General features: G+C 42.4%; 1 protein-coding gene across 3 annotated transcripts in view; it reads right to left on the bottom strand.

The window, feature by feature from the left end:
• The window catches only part of CLPX (caseinolytic mitochondrial matrix peptidase chaperone subunit X), a 29,987-nt gene extending 15,399 nt beyond the window's left edge, over positions 1 to 14,588 (bottom strand). Inside the window, exons 1-5 of one of the 3 annotated variants that reach the window (XM_079954273.1) lie at positions 14,375 to 14,588; positions 11,203 to 11,363; positions 9,869 to 9,986; positions 2,307 to 2,461; positions 1,384 to 1,543 (exon numbers count right to left, since the gene is read on the bottom strand). In XM_079954273.1, coding sequence (XP_079810399.1) covers positions 1,384 to 1,543; positions 2,307 to 2,461; positions 9,869 to 9,986; positions 11,203 to 11,363; positions 14,375 to 14,444 — 664 coding nt within the window. In that variant the 5' untranslated portion in view covers positions 14,445 to 14,588. The remainder of the gene's footprint in view (positions 1 to 1,383; positions 1,544 to 2,306; positions 2,462 to 9,868; positions 9,987 to 11,202; positions 11,364 to 14,374) is intronic. The other 2 variants (XM_079954272.1, XM_079954271.1) reach the window with 2 other exon arrangements.
• Between the last annotated feature and the right edge of the window lie 2,640 nt (positions 14,589 to 17,228).

The following is a 17,228-nucleotide window of genomic DNA, read 5'->3' as shown; positions in this document are numbered from 1 at the left end:
TGCAAATCTTATACATATGTAATCAGGTGTACTATAGAAAAAGAAAAAGAAACGTTGCTAAAATTTAACAGCATTAAATGGGTCAGACACTTCTCTTATGAGCCAGTTGGACGTTGGACTTTTTCCGGGAACAGAAGACATATTTGTCATTTTGAAACCTCGCTCAATTTCAGAAAAAGGAGCATCCATAAGAGATCACACTCTTCAGCTGCCATCTATCTCCATGTGTAAATTTGTCTGCTCCAGCATGATAAAGGTAAAGGTAAAGGGACCCCTGACCATTAGGCCGTCGTGACCGATTCTGGGGTTGCGGCGCTCATCTCGCTTTATTGGCCGAGGGAGCCGGCGTACAGCTTCCGTGTCATGTGGCCAGCATGACTAAGCCGCTTCTGGCGAACCAGAGCAGCGCACGGAAACGCCGTTTACCTTCCCGCTGGAGCGGTACCTATTTATCTACTTGCACTTTGACGTGCTTTGGAACTGCTAGGTTGGCAGGAGCAGGGACCGAGCAAAGGGAGCTCACCCTGTTGCGGAGATTCAAACCACCAACCTTCTGATCGGCAAGTCCTAGGCTCTGTGGTTTAACCCACAGTGCCACCCGCGTCCCTCTCCAGCATGATAAGAACCCTTAATATATTTTTAGCATTCAATTACTATTTCTGGATAGCAAGCAGTGCTGGCCCTTATCAGAGTAGACTCACTGAAACCGACAGACTTAATTTGCTTAAGTTCATTCATTTCAATGAGTTTACCATATGACCATCACCTGCTGTCATATGTAATTTTAAAAGTGAACTAGGGTCCACTCTGTGATGCTGGATTAAAGTGACTTTCCCCCCTAAGCACAGGAGAGTTAAATTAGTTTTTTTGTTCCATGCATACTACCCACCATTGTATTCTGGACTGTCTTTCCATGTATCTGAAATAAAATTATTTTTATTCTATATCAGGGGTGATAGTCTATACGCAAATAAATCTAGTTGTCTATTAAGAATATTCTTGCCCCAATATTCCTTTAACGAAGGCAACTTATGCAAACCTATTACTTAAAAGGATTCTACCTTTTGATTCTCATGTGTTGAAAAAATTGAGGGATGAATATAGTGTATGATAAGTACGTAAGTAAAAGTCAGCTTTCAAAAAGGTTCTAAGAAAGAAAAACTCCCTGTTAAACTGCAACACTGCAAAAATTGAGGCAGAAACAATGAAATAATTTGGGTTGCCAATAATCTGTCTGTCCTGTGGACAAATCACCAACACTAAAATGATAACAGAATGTGTACTGTTTAACTGCCACTTGGCATCAAGATCACACAGGGAGGAGACAGCATGACTGATGGTGCCAGACATATCTGCACATACAATGTAATATGAAAAACAAACCTCTTGGTGTTAAGGAAGTTTGCTTTTCAACTTCAGCTTGCTGCCTCAGGTTGGCAGGGATATTGTTGTAGATTCTCTTATAATGATTGTACACTGCGACCGAAAGCACCTTCTTGGCAAAACACTGGCCAACAACATACTTGTCGAGGTAGTTATAAATCTGGCCGAAAAAAGAGAAAAGAAACAGTCAACAGATCCCCTCAAGGCCAGAAGATGTTTAGTTAATAATACTGATCACTTTAAACTCACTTCCAGTGGGGTGATGGAAAATCCCACACTTAAATTCCCAATACAGTGGTACCTCGGGCTAAGTACTTAATTCGTTCCGGAGGTCCGTTCTTAACCTGAAACTGTTCTTAACCTGAAGCACCACTTTAGCTAATGGGGCCTCCTGCTGCTGCACCACTGGAGCACAATTTCTGTTCTCTTCCTGAAGCAAAGTTCTTAACCTGAGATACTATTTCTGGGTTAGCAGAGTCTGTAACCTGAAGCGTATGTAACCCGAGGTACCACTGTATATATTTTGCAGGAAAATTTCTCCTTTGAAGGTAACCAAGGTCTTTGGTTTCCTCCCCAAATCCTGGGAGCACACAAACTAGGGATTTTTTATTTTATTTTTTAAAATAGTGGTGCTGGGCTTATATTGTTGAACTGCATCAAGAGCCCTGTTTTTCTTCCCAAACCCTTTAAGCACATTTGAAGGGACAAATGAAGCTTATGGGTGATACCCAATGTAAGCCATACTTAAGAGTAGTCTCCCTGAAGTCCGGTGACTTCATTGGGTCTAATACAGAGTATGACTAACCTTGGATATCACACTATGAAAGCAGAATAAAGCAGATTTTTTTTGGCTTTGTGAAAAAACAAGTCACGAAACTTCAAGGCAAGATAATCAAAGTCCAGTCAAAGAAAGAAGGCTCTACTTTTTTTGGTGGAGGTGGCGGCTTCTGTTGGAAGGCCAACTTCACAGCTTCGGCTGCAGATTCCGGTTCTTTAATGATGCTCTTCTTGGAATCCGTTTCTGACAACACGACGAAGAAGTGGTGGCATTTTTCACATTTCACAAAGCGGGTAGAAGCTGAAAAGGGCATAAACACGAACAATACAGTAGTTATTTAGTGACAACTGATTTATCCAGCAGTTAAGAGTGGATTAATGCAAGTAAAAACTTATGGGACAATTGGAATGCTTTAGAGTGTGGGTGGAAGACTGGCCCATAGTTTGGCTGCTCCTTCTGGCTTAAAGCCTCCCCTCCCCACTCCATTTGCAGCAATTAGGAGCTTGAAAACAACCTACCGATGGAGCAAATGGGAGGCTGTTTTTAAGCAAAACCGCTGTGCAGGGAGGCACTTGAGGGGATCACTGGATACCCCTCTCCCCCTCTATGTGCTGCACCTCCCCTTCTAAAAATCTCTAGCCCACCTCATGGCAATTGTGCCTGAAGATTACCTTCCAAGAAGCCCCACACCCAGCTGCAATCTTCATGAAAATCACCTGCCTCCCACTGGAAATTACCGTATTTTTTGCTCTATAAGACTCACTTTCCCCCTCCTAAAACGTAAGGGGAAATGTGTGTGCATCTTATGGAGCGAATGCAGGCTGCGCAGCTATACCAGAAGCCAGAACAGCAAGAGGGATTGCTGCTTTCACTGCGCAGTAATCCCTCTTGCTGTTCTGGCTTCTGAGATTCAGAATATTTTTTTTCTTGTTTTCCTCCTCCAAAAACTAGGTGCGGTAGACTTTTCAAGTCTCATTACTGGGGAAGGGAGATACCAGTGACAGTCTACGTGTGTGTGCGTGCGCACACACACAGAGATGTGTGAGAGTGCGCAAATATGAAAATGTGCATGGTGTGCTGGCATATGTGAGTGTGCGGTGTGTGCAAGAATGTGGGAAGGAGGACTAGTCCTTGCCGGATCTGATCCTACCTGCTTTTGCTTTGGTCCACAGCCATCATTGGCATGTGGCCCATGGAAGGTTGTTCATAAAGGAATGTGGCTCCAAGCTTGAAAAGATTCCTCACCCTGGTTTATAAGTTCCTTCGTGTTTTTCAGTTTATCTTCCAAAGCATAGCACCAATGAGCCATTTCATGCACAACAAAAAAACCTTCAATATTATAGGATTTAACCAAGGTTCTGTTTTAAACTCAAATCTTACAAGTGATTTCCAAACAACTGGCTCCGCCAGTGGGCCTGTGTTGCTCCACTTTTACCCTGCCTCACCCTGGTAAGAGGAAGTGCCGCCGAGGCCAGCAAGCCACTATAGTACATTGAAAAAATTACACAGTTCACTGTCTCAAAAGAATCAAGGAACATCACCTCAGTTTTCTGCATCCAAGGAACCTTTAGCTTGGAAAACACAATACAAGACATCAGGTTTTTATTCTATGTGTCTGAGGGGGCTTTTGTAAAGCACTGTCTGGATGGGAAACTGTTAAGCAAATACAATAAACTAAGCTCTAAACTTGGTCGCTTCATTAGTGGGTGCTGCACTCTCAACCCAAGAAGGAAAATCTCCCCACTCGCAACTGCTCAGTCATACTGACTGTGCAGTAAACACCGCGATCCTGTGTCCAGCATGTAGAATGGAGCCCCAAACAGACTCCCAAGGCACTTATATGCTGGAGGACGTTTTGGACAGGTGAAATGTAACTAGAGCTAAGAGGCCAAGGCCTGAAACAGGAGGTCAGCAAATCCTTTCTACTTTCCAGGAAGAAATCTTACACCAGTCTTTCCTGATGTAAAACTAACTTTGTGAAGCACTAGGGACATTCTCTGAGGACAAGAGGCTTATTATTCAGCAACACAGTTTCAAGTTGTGTTGTTTTCCCAACTGGCCTTTTCTTGACATTTTTAGTGACTTAATTACTAGGATTGTTTTAACTATGTTTCCCAAAACAGACAACACTCAAGCAGGACCTGAAGCTTCCAGTTTTGTTGGGATGCAAAGCGGCTTATATTTGATAAGCATTTTTGTGTTCCAAAGTAAATGGGGAAGAGCAACAACTGCAAAGAGTTACTGGATTTTTCTTTCAAGAAGCAATAGTTACTTCCTCAAAAATGACACTTTGTTTAATGTTATGGGAGGGGTAAACATGGATATCTTATAGGAGAGGTTCCTGGACTGTGGGCTGCAAGCTTTAGTCAACATGTCTGGATTTGTAACTGAACATAGGATATAGCACATCCACCACATTAAACATTTGAACCGATCTAAATGTATTGCTATTTCTTCTTTTATTTCTTATATTTTACAATATATAGGAAATAAAAGAAGCAATCAATTTAAATCAATTTAAAATCATACAATATTTAGCACAGTGCATTAAATTGCTACAGAAGGCAGAAAAATCATAAAGTGGTCTGTCTCCCAAGACCCTAAGCAATTTTCAGGAGGTCTGTGGGAAAAATTTGGGAACCAATGTGTTAAGATCTGGTTCTAAGTAGCAACAGCTTAGCTGAAAGATGAGATAATTGATTCAGAGCAGGAAAAAAGGAGTACCTTAATACTGGGGTCTGACCTACAGAATAAGAAATGTAGAGCAAGTGAAGCGATATATTTGATTGCATCTGCAAATATGTGATCTCATATGTACAAATGCCACATTTAACTAGCTCTCTCTATATCACAAAGATAGGTACTGGAATTCCACAGGGTTGTAATATGATCAGGGGAAGCCAGTTCGGGCCAAGCTACACAAGATGTGGGCAACATTATTGGCTGCTCATGTGTCTGCCCCATTCACAAGCAAATTAATCACTGGTGTGCTGCCAAGCTTTCTGTGGCTGCTATGTGCATTGTTTTAATATTCTAATATATTGCTTATATGTATATTTTTAATGCTCTGTAAGTCATTTGGAGACGTTCAGGTAAGAAAAAACTAACAAGTCAGGTAAAAAAATAAATAGAAGCGGGGCAAAGGGGTCTAATTTTGACAACCAAGTTTGCACAGAGCTGAATCTTTCCCTGCCTGCTTGCTTCCAGCTTTAATGTGCCTGGTTCCAATTCCAAAGCGACTTGGACTTTTGGGGGGGGGAGCACCTGAAGCAATGAGGTACAGTGAGGTAAGGCAGGAGGTGGTGCAGGGTTCAGCTTCAGTCATCTCTGTGCCTTTTGATGTAGAACACAGACACACCCACACTTTATACACAAATGAGAAGAATGCAAGAAGGGATATAGGTGCCCCAGGCATGCCCAGATTGTTTCCTGAATTATATTAGTCCAATCAATCAATCAATCAATCAATCAATCAATCAATAAATATCTGTGATAGAGTCACAGAGCACAGAATTGATGGGAGTTTCTATTTTCCCAGATACTAGATAGACAGGGACCTTGGGTCACTGCCCAAACCTCCTGTCCCTATATTTTCAACTACATAACTTTCCTCTGCTTCTTTCTTGAAGACCCATTATGAGCCTAACATGCTGCCAGAGCGCTAGAAACGGAGGGGGCACCTCTTCATGATCCTTTTCTTTCTGTGTAGGATAATCTTATTTGTGTGTCCAAGAGCACAAGTGCACAGCCATGCAAACAACAAGAGTTTTGTCACCAGGGTTGTATTCCCTATTTATGTATGCTATCACTCTGATCCAGAAAATAAGCATGTCCATGTTCCACTGATGAGGAAGATTTCTCCACAGCACAGAACAAAGCAGCATGAGGATGCAGCGGACACTGTGTTAATTAGATTGCAATTAGTCGGGCCCTGCTGAGAAGATTTGTGTTCCAAAAGTCCCAGCAGGGATAAAGCCATAAATGACGAAACAAACAAAACTGTCTACTAAAGCCAATGCCTCTCTCCTCTGTATATTCTACAGAGCTCTAGCAATGCACAACCTAAGCTCCACCCAGATTCCATCTGTGGTCCTCAAATGCCCTCAAGCCCAGGAAGAGCAGCATGACCGCCTCTGCCTCTAAGACCAGTCACATGAAAAATGCAGTTTCAGACCTTTGTACCTTTAAAGGCCTTTTGATAACTGAGATCACATAGTCCAGTACCACAGCAAACTTGTTTTTGACCTATTGAAACCCACACAATATTTGTTGACAATGTATTTATGCTTGCTGGAGTCTAAGTCAATGAGATGACGCTATATATTTATATTTGCATAAACAAGGGGGGAGGAGAAAATTTAGAGAAGGTAGAAGTCAAAGGAAAATGAAATGCAAAAAGAATTTTGAGTGAAGCAGAACTGAAAGCAGCAACAGCAGGCCCAATCAGGCCTTCCCACAGCAGTGACAGCCCTGCTGGTCCATCTCCTGCTGTATGATGTCACACACGCGTGCCACCGCCCCCCCGCCCCCCCCCCCCACGTTGGGTGGAACCTGGCACCTGTGTTTCTGTTAGCTGTGTGGCTCCACTATTTTGCATATATGAACTGTAGGGGTCGGTGGTGAAGTATACCTGATCCCCAGAATCAGGGCTATCTGCAGGTTTATAAAATCTAGAAGTCAAAAAGGAATTAGACACAACAATAACAACCATGTTCATTTTTGTCTGCAATGGCAGGATGGTAACAGTAATAATTTAGGGTAGAAGTTTAAATTGATTCTCTCTCCGCCCCCAACCTCAAGGCCCCTTTGCTGAGCAGTGAGAGGTTCAGCCAGCTAGCTTTTTGCACTACTTATCTTGCACTCCTGGGAGGTTTCCTTGCCTTGAGTAGCAGGAGGGAAGCGAGGTGGAGAGGATGGTGTAAAAGACTCTAGCAGCTGAAACATGCTATCAACAGAGAGCAAAATCACCCTAATGTGTCAAATGCCTGGGAGAAGATGTAAGTTGTTACCTGGCACCAAAAGGATGTTACTGATAGTACCAGATGGACTTCACTGCGGAACAGCATTCAACAAGCAGAAAGTCACAACTGAAAAGGCCCTTTCCTTTGTTGCAACCCTCTGAGCCTGCCTCAGATGGGGCTCCTGGAAGAAGGTCTCAAGTGAAGAGTGAAGGGAGATTTGTATTAGGAGAGATGCTCTGAAATATATTGTTTCATAGTGGAAACACTTGTGATTCGACATGCTTTCACATTATAAACAAACAAAATAAAGAATAGTTCTGTTGGGTGAAAATACTTCTTGACTTTGGTATACTAATTAACATATGTAATGTGTGGTAACAAAACCATAATTTCAGTTCAAGCCACAAGTGACTGAATTGCCAGAAAAAATTGTAATCCAGCTGGAAGGAAAACAAGACTTTCCACAACTCCACATTCAAGGGAAGGTAAAAGGTAGACTACTGAATCACACTGAAAGATCTCAGATAAAATCTAGAGTGGAGGGAATCTTCCAATTAGATGGCTTTTTGTACTACAACCGCTAACTGTTCTTACTACTAGAACTTGTGCAGAGTCAAAAGACCATGAAAGCTCAGGCTTGTTCTGCTGCAACATTTGTCTCAACTGACACAGCGCTGGAATGACTTCTACGGAGGCATGCACAGCTGAATAGATACTTCCACATCCTGTACTGGCTTGTAAAAATATTAAACTTCTTAATTTCCTGTTTCTATTCCCCAACTCCAAACCATGGGCCTCGGTGCATACTTTTCTAGCCCTGAATATTAAATGTTATTTCAACATCTCTACCCACTTGAGTTTTCAGGCAATATCACACAGGGAGGAGGCAGCAGAAAACAAGAAATCTGCTGACAGATCACTCTTGCAAAGTTCACATTTCAGTTCCAGATCCCTATTCCAAGGAAATGATAGGCAGACAGGCCTATCTAACAACAACAACAACATTGCTTTTGGATGCTATAAGCCAGCATAAAGTAGTGGATACTGTCTCACCATTCAGTCATAAACTTCAATATTCCTTAGAATGGCTTCGAAACAGCAGGCCAAATTACCCCTTGTCCTGAGGGAAAGGGTTGCAGCATCCAGGTTAAAACCTTGGCATCTCCAGGCAGTGCTGGGAGAGACTCACTGGAGAGATGTTTCCAATCAGTGCAGACAACACTAGATGGACCAAAAGTCTGACTCTGTATAAAGGCAGCTTCCTGGGGGCCACTAGGAGGCTCTGACTAGTGCCTTTTCTTGTTTCTTCTGCTGTGTTCATTGCTGCTGCTAACTAACACTAATTAATTAGCAAATTAAATATTTGTTATGTTTTTATATAGGTTTTCATATACTTTCCTAGTCACCTGGAAGCCTTTTAGTAAAAAAAATTAAACAAACAGGCTACTAATATTCTAAACAAACTGAATAATTTTGGGTCACACACAGTCACTTACACACCAGTCAAATTCACTAGACTGTTGTGAAGTAAAATGGGATAGCCCGCGCTCCACCCCATTTACCATTCTGAACTTCAGTCAGGAAAGACAAAAAAGACATGTGAGAAATTCAACTGTCACATGGAAACTTATCCCTTAAATCCTCCTAAAAGAGACTAGCTCCTCAAGTGAGCTTAAGGGTGTCAACACAAAAATAGTCTTGCCTACTTCCAACCATCTTGACTACTAGGGGGAAGCCCATTTATATTTCTGATGCAACATTAGCTAGAAAAAAAGAAAATTCATTCTGACTCTGCTTTCTGGGCATGTTGAAAGCTGTTAGTTGCAAGAAAAAGGACTGAGTCAGTGTTTGCGGTGATAAGGTGCAACTCTCCTCTCTGAAAACCCTGGAATGCCTTTTATCACGCCGCACCCCTTCGGTGGAGGAAAACCTGTCTATCTATCAACTGCTGCAGACCCAAGATGATGCCAAGGAGGAAAACCCTGGGAAGCCATTAATCTTCTTGCAATTACGCCTAACAAAATCCTACTTCTTACAACTCCACCTCACAAACATGGACCTGACACATGAGGAGAGGCACAGGCAGCAAGCAGCAGGTCCAACAGGATTCCTGTGAAGTTAGTAGGAAAGTAGGAACAGGTCAGGTGCCCAACTTAAGAGGTTTTTTGGATCCAGTGCTTTTTTTCTTTAAAAGATGTTTAGGGGTACTCTCATTTTGACTCAAGAAAATCACCATCTTATAATTCAAATTGGAAAAAATATATACAGTAAATGGACATAAGCACAAAGATTCACAAAATGTTTAGGGGTATGCATCCCCCTGCATCCCCCCCAGAAAAAAGCACTGCCTGGATTCCATTTTTTAACACACTGGGAACCAGAAAATGTAGAATCAGGTTGCTGGAGAATATGAGCAGCAATTATTATCATCATTATTATTTTAAGATGCATACTTTGCTGTTTGCTCACCAGTATTCAGAACTGAGGTGAACCAGCAGAACAGAAGAAACACAATACCAAGGGGCAAAGTTTATATTGGCCATACTATACATGGCTATAAGATATTTATTCCAACTCCTGGGATGTCACCTTCAACGTGTTCCAGAATCAGCTCTTACACACAGTTAAACACACACACGTGCAACTTATCATTCAGAAGGAATAATTTAAAAATCCTAAATTATAATTTTCACAAAAAATGCGAAAGTCAATCTACAGAGCCCCAAAAAGCCCTGCTACAACTTACACACAAAGGTCTCCACATGTGTGCATAAGTCACCACACTTTGGGCAACGCAGCTGGTTTCCGCCTTTGCCGGAGCCTCCAGAACTTGACTTCTTGCTGTTGCCTTCACTAACAGTTTTCTAATGGACGTAAATAAAACAGGGTTTGGACAGTTAGAGCCAGGCAACAGATTTACAAATTTGTTGCACTTCACATTATTCCTCCTCGCCCCTGCCTCCATCAGCATGTTCACCCACTAGAAAGAAGGTCTCTGGTTTTACCTTATCCACCCACCCATCCCTGCCTGCCCGTTTCACTCCAAAATTTCCCTGCTGTTTTCTACACAAACATGGCATCCATGTTCACCCTGTGAAGGTGTTGTGTATTCTCATATATTTCTGAGAGGCTTCTTAGCTCACTAAAATATTAATCATTCATGTGAAGAGGTTTCTCATTAATATCGATGAAAAAAATATACAGATAAAAAAACTAAAGGACTCTGGAACAGCAATTTGTGCAACTATAAACAGTGCCAATTCTTGATTTAGTAGAGTAGGAGGGGCTCCATGCCAGTCTCATGGCTACCCTTCTGCTTGCCCCCTCCCCCTAGGCCCAATCCTGAAACTTCCCAGAGGGGAAGCGCAAGTCACTGCTCCGTCTCCTCATTCCTGTCACTACTTACATGAACAGAGAATGCAGGTCAACTTGAAGCGACAGCAAGGAGGAGCAGGAACAGGGCCAGGAGGCTCTGGGGGTAGGCAGTGGGGCCTCAGAAGGGTGCAGGCTTTGGCAGGTGCCTGACAATAATGATCCCTGATGTAAGGTTTGTGTTTCAAAGCTAAAGAAATATCTCTCTCTCTCTCTCAAAAAGGCCCTCCACAATGTAAACATGTTTTGTCAGGAAAGAAACAAAACACATACCCCAAAGTATTGAATTTAAAGAGGAACCAATTTTTATGATTTTATAACTAAGCTTCCTTGGCTCAATTCAGACATCATGTCAAACTATATATCATAGTCTAGAATCCAAATCAGGATTTGAGCGTTCACATGCACAAGCAACTTGGATTCATTCATAAGGCTATCTGTAGTGCAGCAGGGTCTTTATCCATGGTTTGGAGTTTTATGGCATCGCTACACAGTCATTCCCAATTTAGTGTTATCCAGTTGCTAGACAATATATTCACTTAAATAGCAAAAGCATGGATTCAAATTGTGGCCAGAAATCATGCTGAATAATTTCTTTTCAAGTTTTTAGGAAGCTTCTAAATTTTGGTTTTTTAAAAAAATAGAAAAACCTAAGTATTGTGAACACTTTTTTTGGAAGAACAAGGTCTACAGAAAATGCTTGCATACCTTACTCCCATCTCCTGAACCATCTTTGCTTGCACCATCCTTTGAAGCAAAATATGCCGGTGTTTCAGAGAAAGTTCTCAAGGGAATACTTCTTAGTGACCGTGCTTCAAAAGTCCCAATTATTCCTAAAACAGGAAGGCAAGAACGGCCACATGTAATACCTGCAAAAGAAACAAATTCTTTTGTTTTGCAAAACAAACTCAGCCCACATTGTAGACAATCTACCATCAATCCAGCTAAAGTCACTTATTAGGAACTTTGCTCCAATGAAGTCACTGCATCTCATTTCCACCAAAGGTTGTGACCAAAGTCCCACAAAGGACTCTTTCACCTTCCACAGCTATCAAAGAGCAAGTGTTCACCATATGGAGTGTTTCCTCATTCAATGTGCAAATTGTTTTAGGATCAGAGTAATTGCTGAGGTAGTGGGACTGGAGCAGATGTGTTGCTATATTGATAAGACCTGCTGCAGGCTCACCTATTGGTTGGAGAATAACATTGTCATGGTGCTCCTAAATCAGATGTAAGGACATCAGTGAGACACTCCAATATGGATATGTATGCAGTTGGGTCATTATGCAGAAGATTCACAAAGAATAGAGATTCACTGCGTTTGACTATGAACAGAAAGCTAGCAGCCCCAGCCAGTATGACAAATGGCCTAGGCAGGCATGTCCAAAGTCCGTTTCGGGGGCCTAATCTGGCCCGTCAGTTGGTTTAATCCTGCCCCTATGGCAGTTCTAAAAAAAGGTTGACAATTTCGGTCAGCCCTCATGCATGCTCACTTTATCAAAACTGGACCTCTTTGAAAGAAGTTTGGACACCCTTGGATGGGAGCTAGAGTCCAACATCTGGAGGGCCACTGATTAATCAGTGACAGTAAAGTTTAGTCAGTAGGCTGAAAGTTAAGAGGTGATTAATGAAAAATAAAACCTTTTCTATTAACAATGTATGGTAACCTTTCTTTGAGAGATTCTAAGTTTACCCATTTTTCCAAATCTGAAAGAAATCATCAACATATGTACTGCACGGAATGAGTTGATTCATAGCAACTTAAAACAGTCTTCCCATGTGTTAGAAAGCCCTCTTGTATAAACATAACATGTTGCTCAGACATTTATATGTTCTACCTTTTTAAATGTTAAAAATCAAACCAAGGAATCTTACAAAAAATAAAAAACCACAACAAAATTAAACAAACTCTTAGTACAGTCAATTGCATGTGGGTTATGTTTCAGGGATAGTCTGTAAAAACACGTATAATCAAGCCACCCCCTTGGAACCGCCCCAAGCAAGCAATCTTACCTTCTAGAGCCTGTGTACCAAACAGGTATTTCACCCCAAACAAGGCAGAGCACTTTTAAGCTCTCCACCTTGCTTACTGGGCTCTGTTGTGAGAACCTCCCAGAGCCCAGTAAGCAAGGTGGAGAGCCTTAAAAGCTTTTTCCAAACCAGGAAAACACAGTGCAGAAAGAGCTTGTAAGCTCTCTGCCTTCCGTAAGTTTAATTTGTGTGATTTCAGCTGGTTGGCCTTCAACAGCACAGATAAATGCTTAACACAAAATAAACTGCAGGGGGAAAGCAGCCTCACAAAAGGTGTATAAGCAACAAAGGCTAACAGTGCAATCCAAAGTACCGTAAATCTACTCAGAAGCAAGTGCCACTGTATTAAGTGGCACTTAAACACGGGTAACTCTGCATGGAATTGTAGGGGTAAGGCTGCAAATACTAAATATACTTTGAAACCAATGGGAATGATGTCTGTATAAATACAGCTAGAATTCTCCTTTAATTCATTTAAGGAGTTGAAAGCACTTCACAGAGGTTGCCTTCAGTACTCTTAACAACTCCTCTGCTACGCAGATCAGTATTATCACCCCTCTTATTTCAATTTACAAAGGGGGATAGGTGGATGAAGCATTTGTTGCTACTTTTTTAAAGGAAATATGTTGTTGGACCCCACCTTTGGATGGTGTTTATTTTCCCTGCTTGAAAAGATACATAGACACTTTACAGGGTTACAACATATACCGAAGGCCAGCAATTAGGTAATAAATAAACTATGGACCCAGCCTAAAAGCCTCCTAGAGAATTTGTGGCAAATTTCAACCAAAATTTGAGCTTTTAATTTATTCCAAAATTTATAAACTACATTCAGGGAATACCTGAGCAGGGTATATGGAGCATAAAACAGAATAAAAATGTAAACAAGAAATAAAAATGACAGGATGAAAATAAACAGATTTGGGAAGGCCTGGGAGAAATGTTTTCAACAAACACCAAAAACAAAATGTTGGAGCTTGCTTCGCTTCTAATGCAATAGAATTCTAGAGAACTAATGATACACCCCAACCCTTGCAAGGAAAGGCTCTCCTATTGTTTTTTATAAAGTTGCTTTGAATCTATTTTATGGTTATATTTATTTTCTCACGACCAGTTTTGGTCTTATTTTGTACACTGACTCAACGTATAATTAATGAATTATGTTTTTTAAAAACAGCTAATACACAATTTATATAGATTTAATCAACATTTTGGCACACTGGGCTTCAGTTCCATGAAAGCTTATGCCATAACAAATGTGTTAAAACTGCAAATCCGAACATCACTTTTCCTAGGATAAAGCCCCACTAAACTCAGAAGGACATACTTGTTGAGCAAAGATACATGGTTAGGATAGCACTGAAGGTGTCACACAATACAATCCTTGGATTGTACCCAACATTAAGTTATACCCAGAGGAGACCCCCTGAGGTCAGCGGAGCGGAATTAATCGTGTCCATTAACGTCAACGGGCCTACTTATGAGTGGGATTTGGATACAAACCTTGTTGTTTTGCTGCAAGACATTCTTAGGACAGGTAACCCCTCTGAAAGCTGACAGATAATAATTAAATTGCATCCATCTGGAAGCCTGATGGGCTATAATAAACAAATCCTACCCCTCTGGAAACTGCTGGATATTAACAAATTAAACCCGACGCAGAAGCTGATAAGAAAAGTAACCGTAAATAAATGGTGTGGGGGATATTTTGGGGGGTGGGCAGGCCTAGCTTGTAAAGGGCGGGGCCAAGGCCTACCTGAGGGGACGGGAGGGGGCCGGCTCTAGGCCGCGACCAGGGTGAGCTGGGTTGGCGGGGGGAAAGGGGAAAGGGCTGCCCCACCCCCGTTACCTCTGCGCGCGGACGGCAGCGAGGAGCTGAGGAGCCGCGCGGCCGCTGCGCAGGTGTTACAGGCGGCCATATCCGTGGCCCCGCTCCTCCTCCTCCTTCCAGCCGGGAGAGAGCGCCTGGCGTAAACAGCTCGGCTTTCTCCACGACCCCACCGACAGCCTCCTTCTCGACGACCTGTGTGGCGTCACAGGCCCCTGAGGAACTGCGGCTCCCGGCATTCGCGGCGCCCGAACCCGGGGCGCTGGGGGCGGAAGGGAGCGCGCGATGCCTCCTGGGACTAGTAGTCCAGAGAGCGGGGAGGCGGATACATAGGCTGGAAGTGGGGCGGGGGGGCGGAGGGAGAGACATAGTGCATGATGGGAGTTGAAGTGCGCGGGGCGCCGTAGCCTTCGATTGGGTAGTGTCTCAATGGCAGAATAGAGCGGAGTTTTCCCCAATCTCATATAAAGAGTGCTTCCCCCCCTAAAAAATGTTTAGGGGTACTCTTACTTTCACTCGGGAAAAATAAATACAGCAAATGGACAAAAGCACAAAGGTTCACAAAATGTTTAGGGGCATGCGTACCCCTGCGTACCTCCAGAAAAAAGCACTGCATATAAAATATTTACCAACAGTAGTCAGGTTCAGTCTGATCTGGACAGTGGACCTCCCATCCATGGCTGCATTAGCCCATCCAATGAATAAAACACAAGCAACAAATAATTTATAAACTAAACATTTCTGTAGGGATCGCTCCTTAGTTTTTTCCTCTCCTGAAGATATCTTGCAAGGCAACGCTCCACTAATGTGGGGAGAGAAGAGAAGGAGGGGTCAGTTGATAGGCCCTCTGTTGGTTTTGCAATGTACTTTCCTGCTCTTAATGCAGGCACCAATTCCAACTGATATGTGATTGCCTACACATGGGTCCTTCTGGACCTGAAATAAGACAAAAAGGGCAGAACAGAGTGGGGTGGAGCAGAATGGGGGCCACGAAATGGTCACCATCTGTAATGAGAAAAACAGCCCGGTTTAAACTGGGCGTATCCAGTTTTGGGTTGCAGCTCCTTTTAACACCAACCACTGCCCTTCTAACAGTTTAACGTAGTGTGGGATTATTGTTGTAAGTAGCATTCAGTTCCTTTTGTAAAAAAGAACAACTAATAGATTTAATTAATAATGATGATGATACTAATGGTAGTGTCCGAGTAGGACCTGGGAGAACAGATTTCAAATCCTCACTTGGCCATGGAACCCACGGGGTGACCTTGGGCCAGTTACTGCCTCTCAGCCCAACTTACTTCACGGAGTTGTTGTCGAGATTAATTGAGGAGTGGGAAAACCATGTTATGGCACCTCGAGCTCCTTAAAGAAAAAAGGTGGGCTATAAATGCAGTAAATAAATAAATACATAATTATAGGCATACCAATTTAGGCACAGCAGTTGCTGCAGCACCGGGATCTTATGGATCCTGACAAGGATAAGGAGGCTTGTGTAAGCATCTCTTTTCCAGACTGGAGCTTGTATCTCACCAATTTTCCCTACCCTGCGATGAAGCTGCAGGATTGACATTATAACAGAGTTATAACAGAGGGACCAAATACATAGAGCATGGGTGGGCCAACTAAGGCCCAGGGTCCGGATTCGGCCCAATCGCCTTCTAAATCCGGCCCACAGACGGTCGGGGATTCAGCGTGTTTTTACATGAGTAGAATGTGTCCTTTTATTTAAAATGCATCTCTGGGTTATTTGTGGGGCATAGGAATTTGTTCATTCCCCCCCCCCAAAAAAATATAGTCCAACCCCCCACAAGGTCTGAGGCACAGTGGACTGGCCCCTTGCTGAAAAAGTTTGCTGACCCCTAACAGAGTAATGATTAACATGAGGATGAATTTTATTTATTTGTGTCAATTGGAAAAAAATGATTCATAGGAAGAGTAGAAATTAAATTTCTCAGAGAGCATATGTTAATCTTCACCTCTGGGTGGCAGGCATTATCCAGTTTTTAGGTTAGGTGACGCTGGAATATTTCAGTAACAACTTCCCTTGTCTACAGTGAACTCCACACAGTCCATTTTGTAACAATATCCCCACAAAAATCAACAGGCCAGTTTTGTAAAAGTGACCCTGGAATAAGTAATTTTAAGGTTTGCAGTCATAGTAAAACTAGGGCCCATAACAGAGTATATAAATAACTCAGCTTCAAGTATTCCAGACGGTTAGTCATATTAATCTGTTATAGCAAAAACAATAGAAAGTATTGTGGCACTTTAAAGCAGTTTTCTGCACAGATGTTTTGGATTATAACTTCCAAAAACCCTAGCCACCATGACCAGTGGTTAGGGATTATCATTTAAAAGATCTGGAAGGCACCAGGTTGGGGAAGGTTGCCTGAAAGACTTAACCATTTTATTGTGACATAAACTTTCATTGACCACAAGGCGCTTCATCAAATGTAGGAAGCATAATCCTAAATTGGCAAGCATGTATACACATGGAAAGCAAATACAAGTGCAGTATAGATGTTAATGGTTAGATAATCACACATTATGACCGCAGTCTAAAACTCACATAAAGCCCTGGATTGTGGAATATATTAACTATGCTGCATTTATGTACTGAACTCTCTTACAGTTTTGGACTAGGGCTAGCAAGAGCCATGTTCAAACTCCCACTCAGCTTCAAAGCTTGCCGGGTGCCCCCTAACCCGTCACTATCTCCCCCAGCCTAACCGGCCTCACAGGGTTTCTGCGAGGAAAAACTGATTCAAGCATAACTGAGCCAGAGCGCCTACTGGGAGCCCCTGGGCCATATACTATAACTATATACTACCTCACAGGACTATTGTGCGGATTTTAAAATAAAGGGGTGGTTGAT

The sequence above is a fragment of the Podarcis cretensis genome (assembly GCF_951804945.1).
Source record: "Podarcis cretensis genome assembly, chromosome: 14".
Lineage (NCBI taxonomy): Eukaryota > Metazoa > Chordata > Lepidosauria > Squamata > Lacertidae > Podarcis > Podarcis cretensis.
The sequence above is the reverse complement of the archived record's forward strand: the minus strand, read 5'-3'. Positions and strand labels throughout refer to the sequence as shown.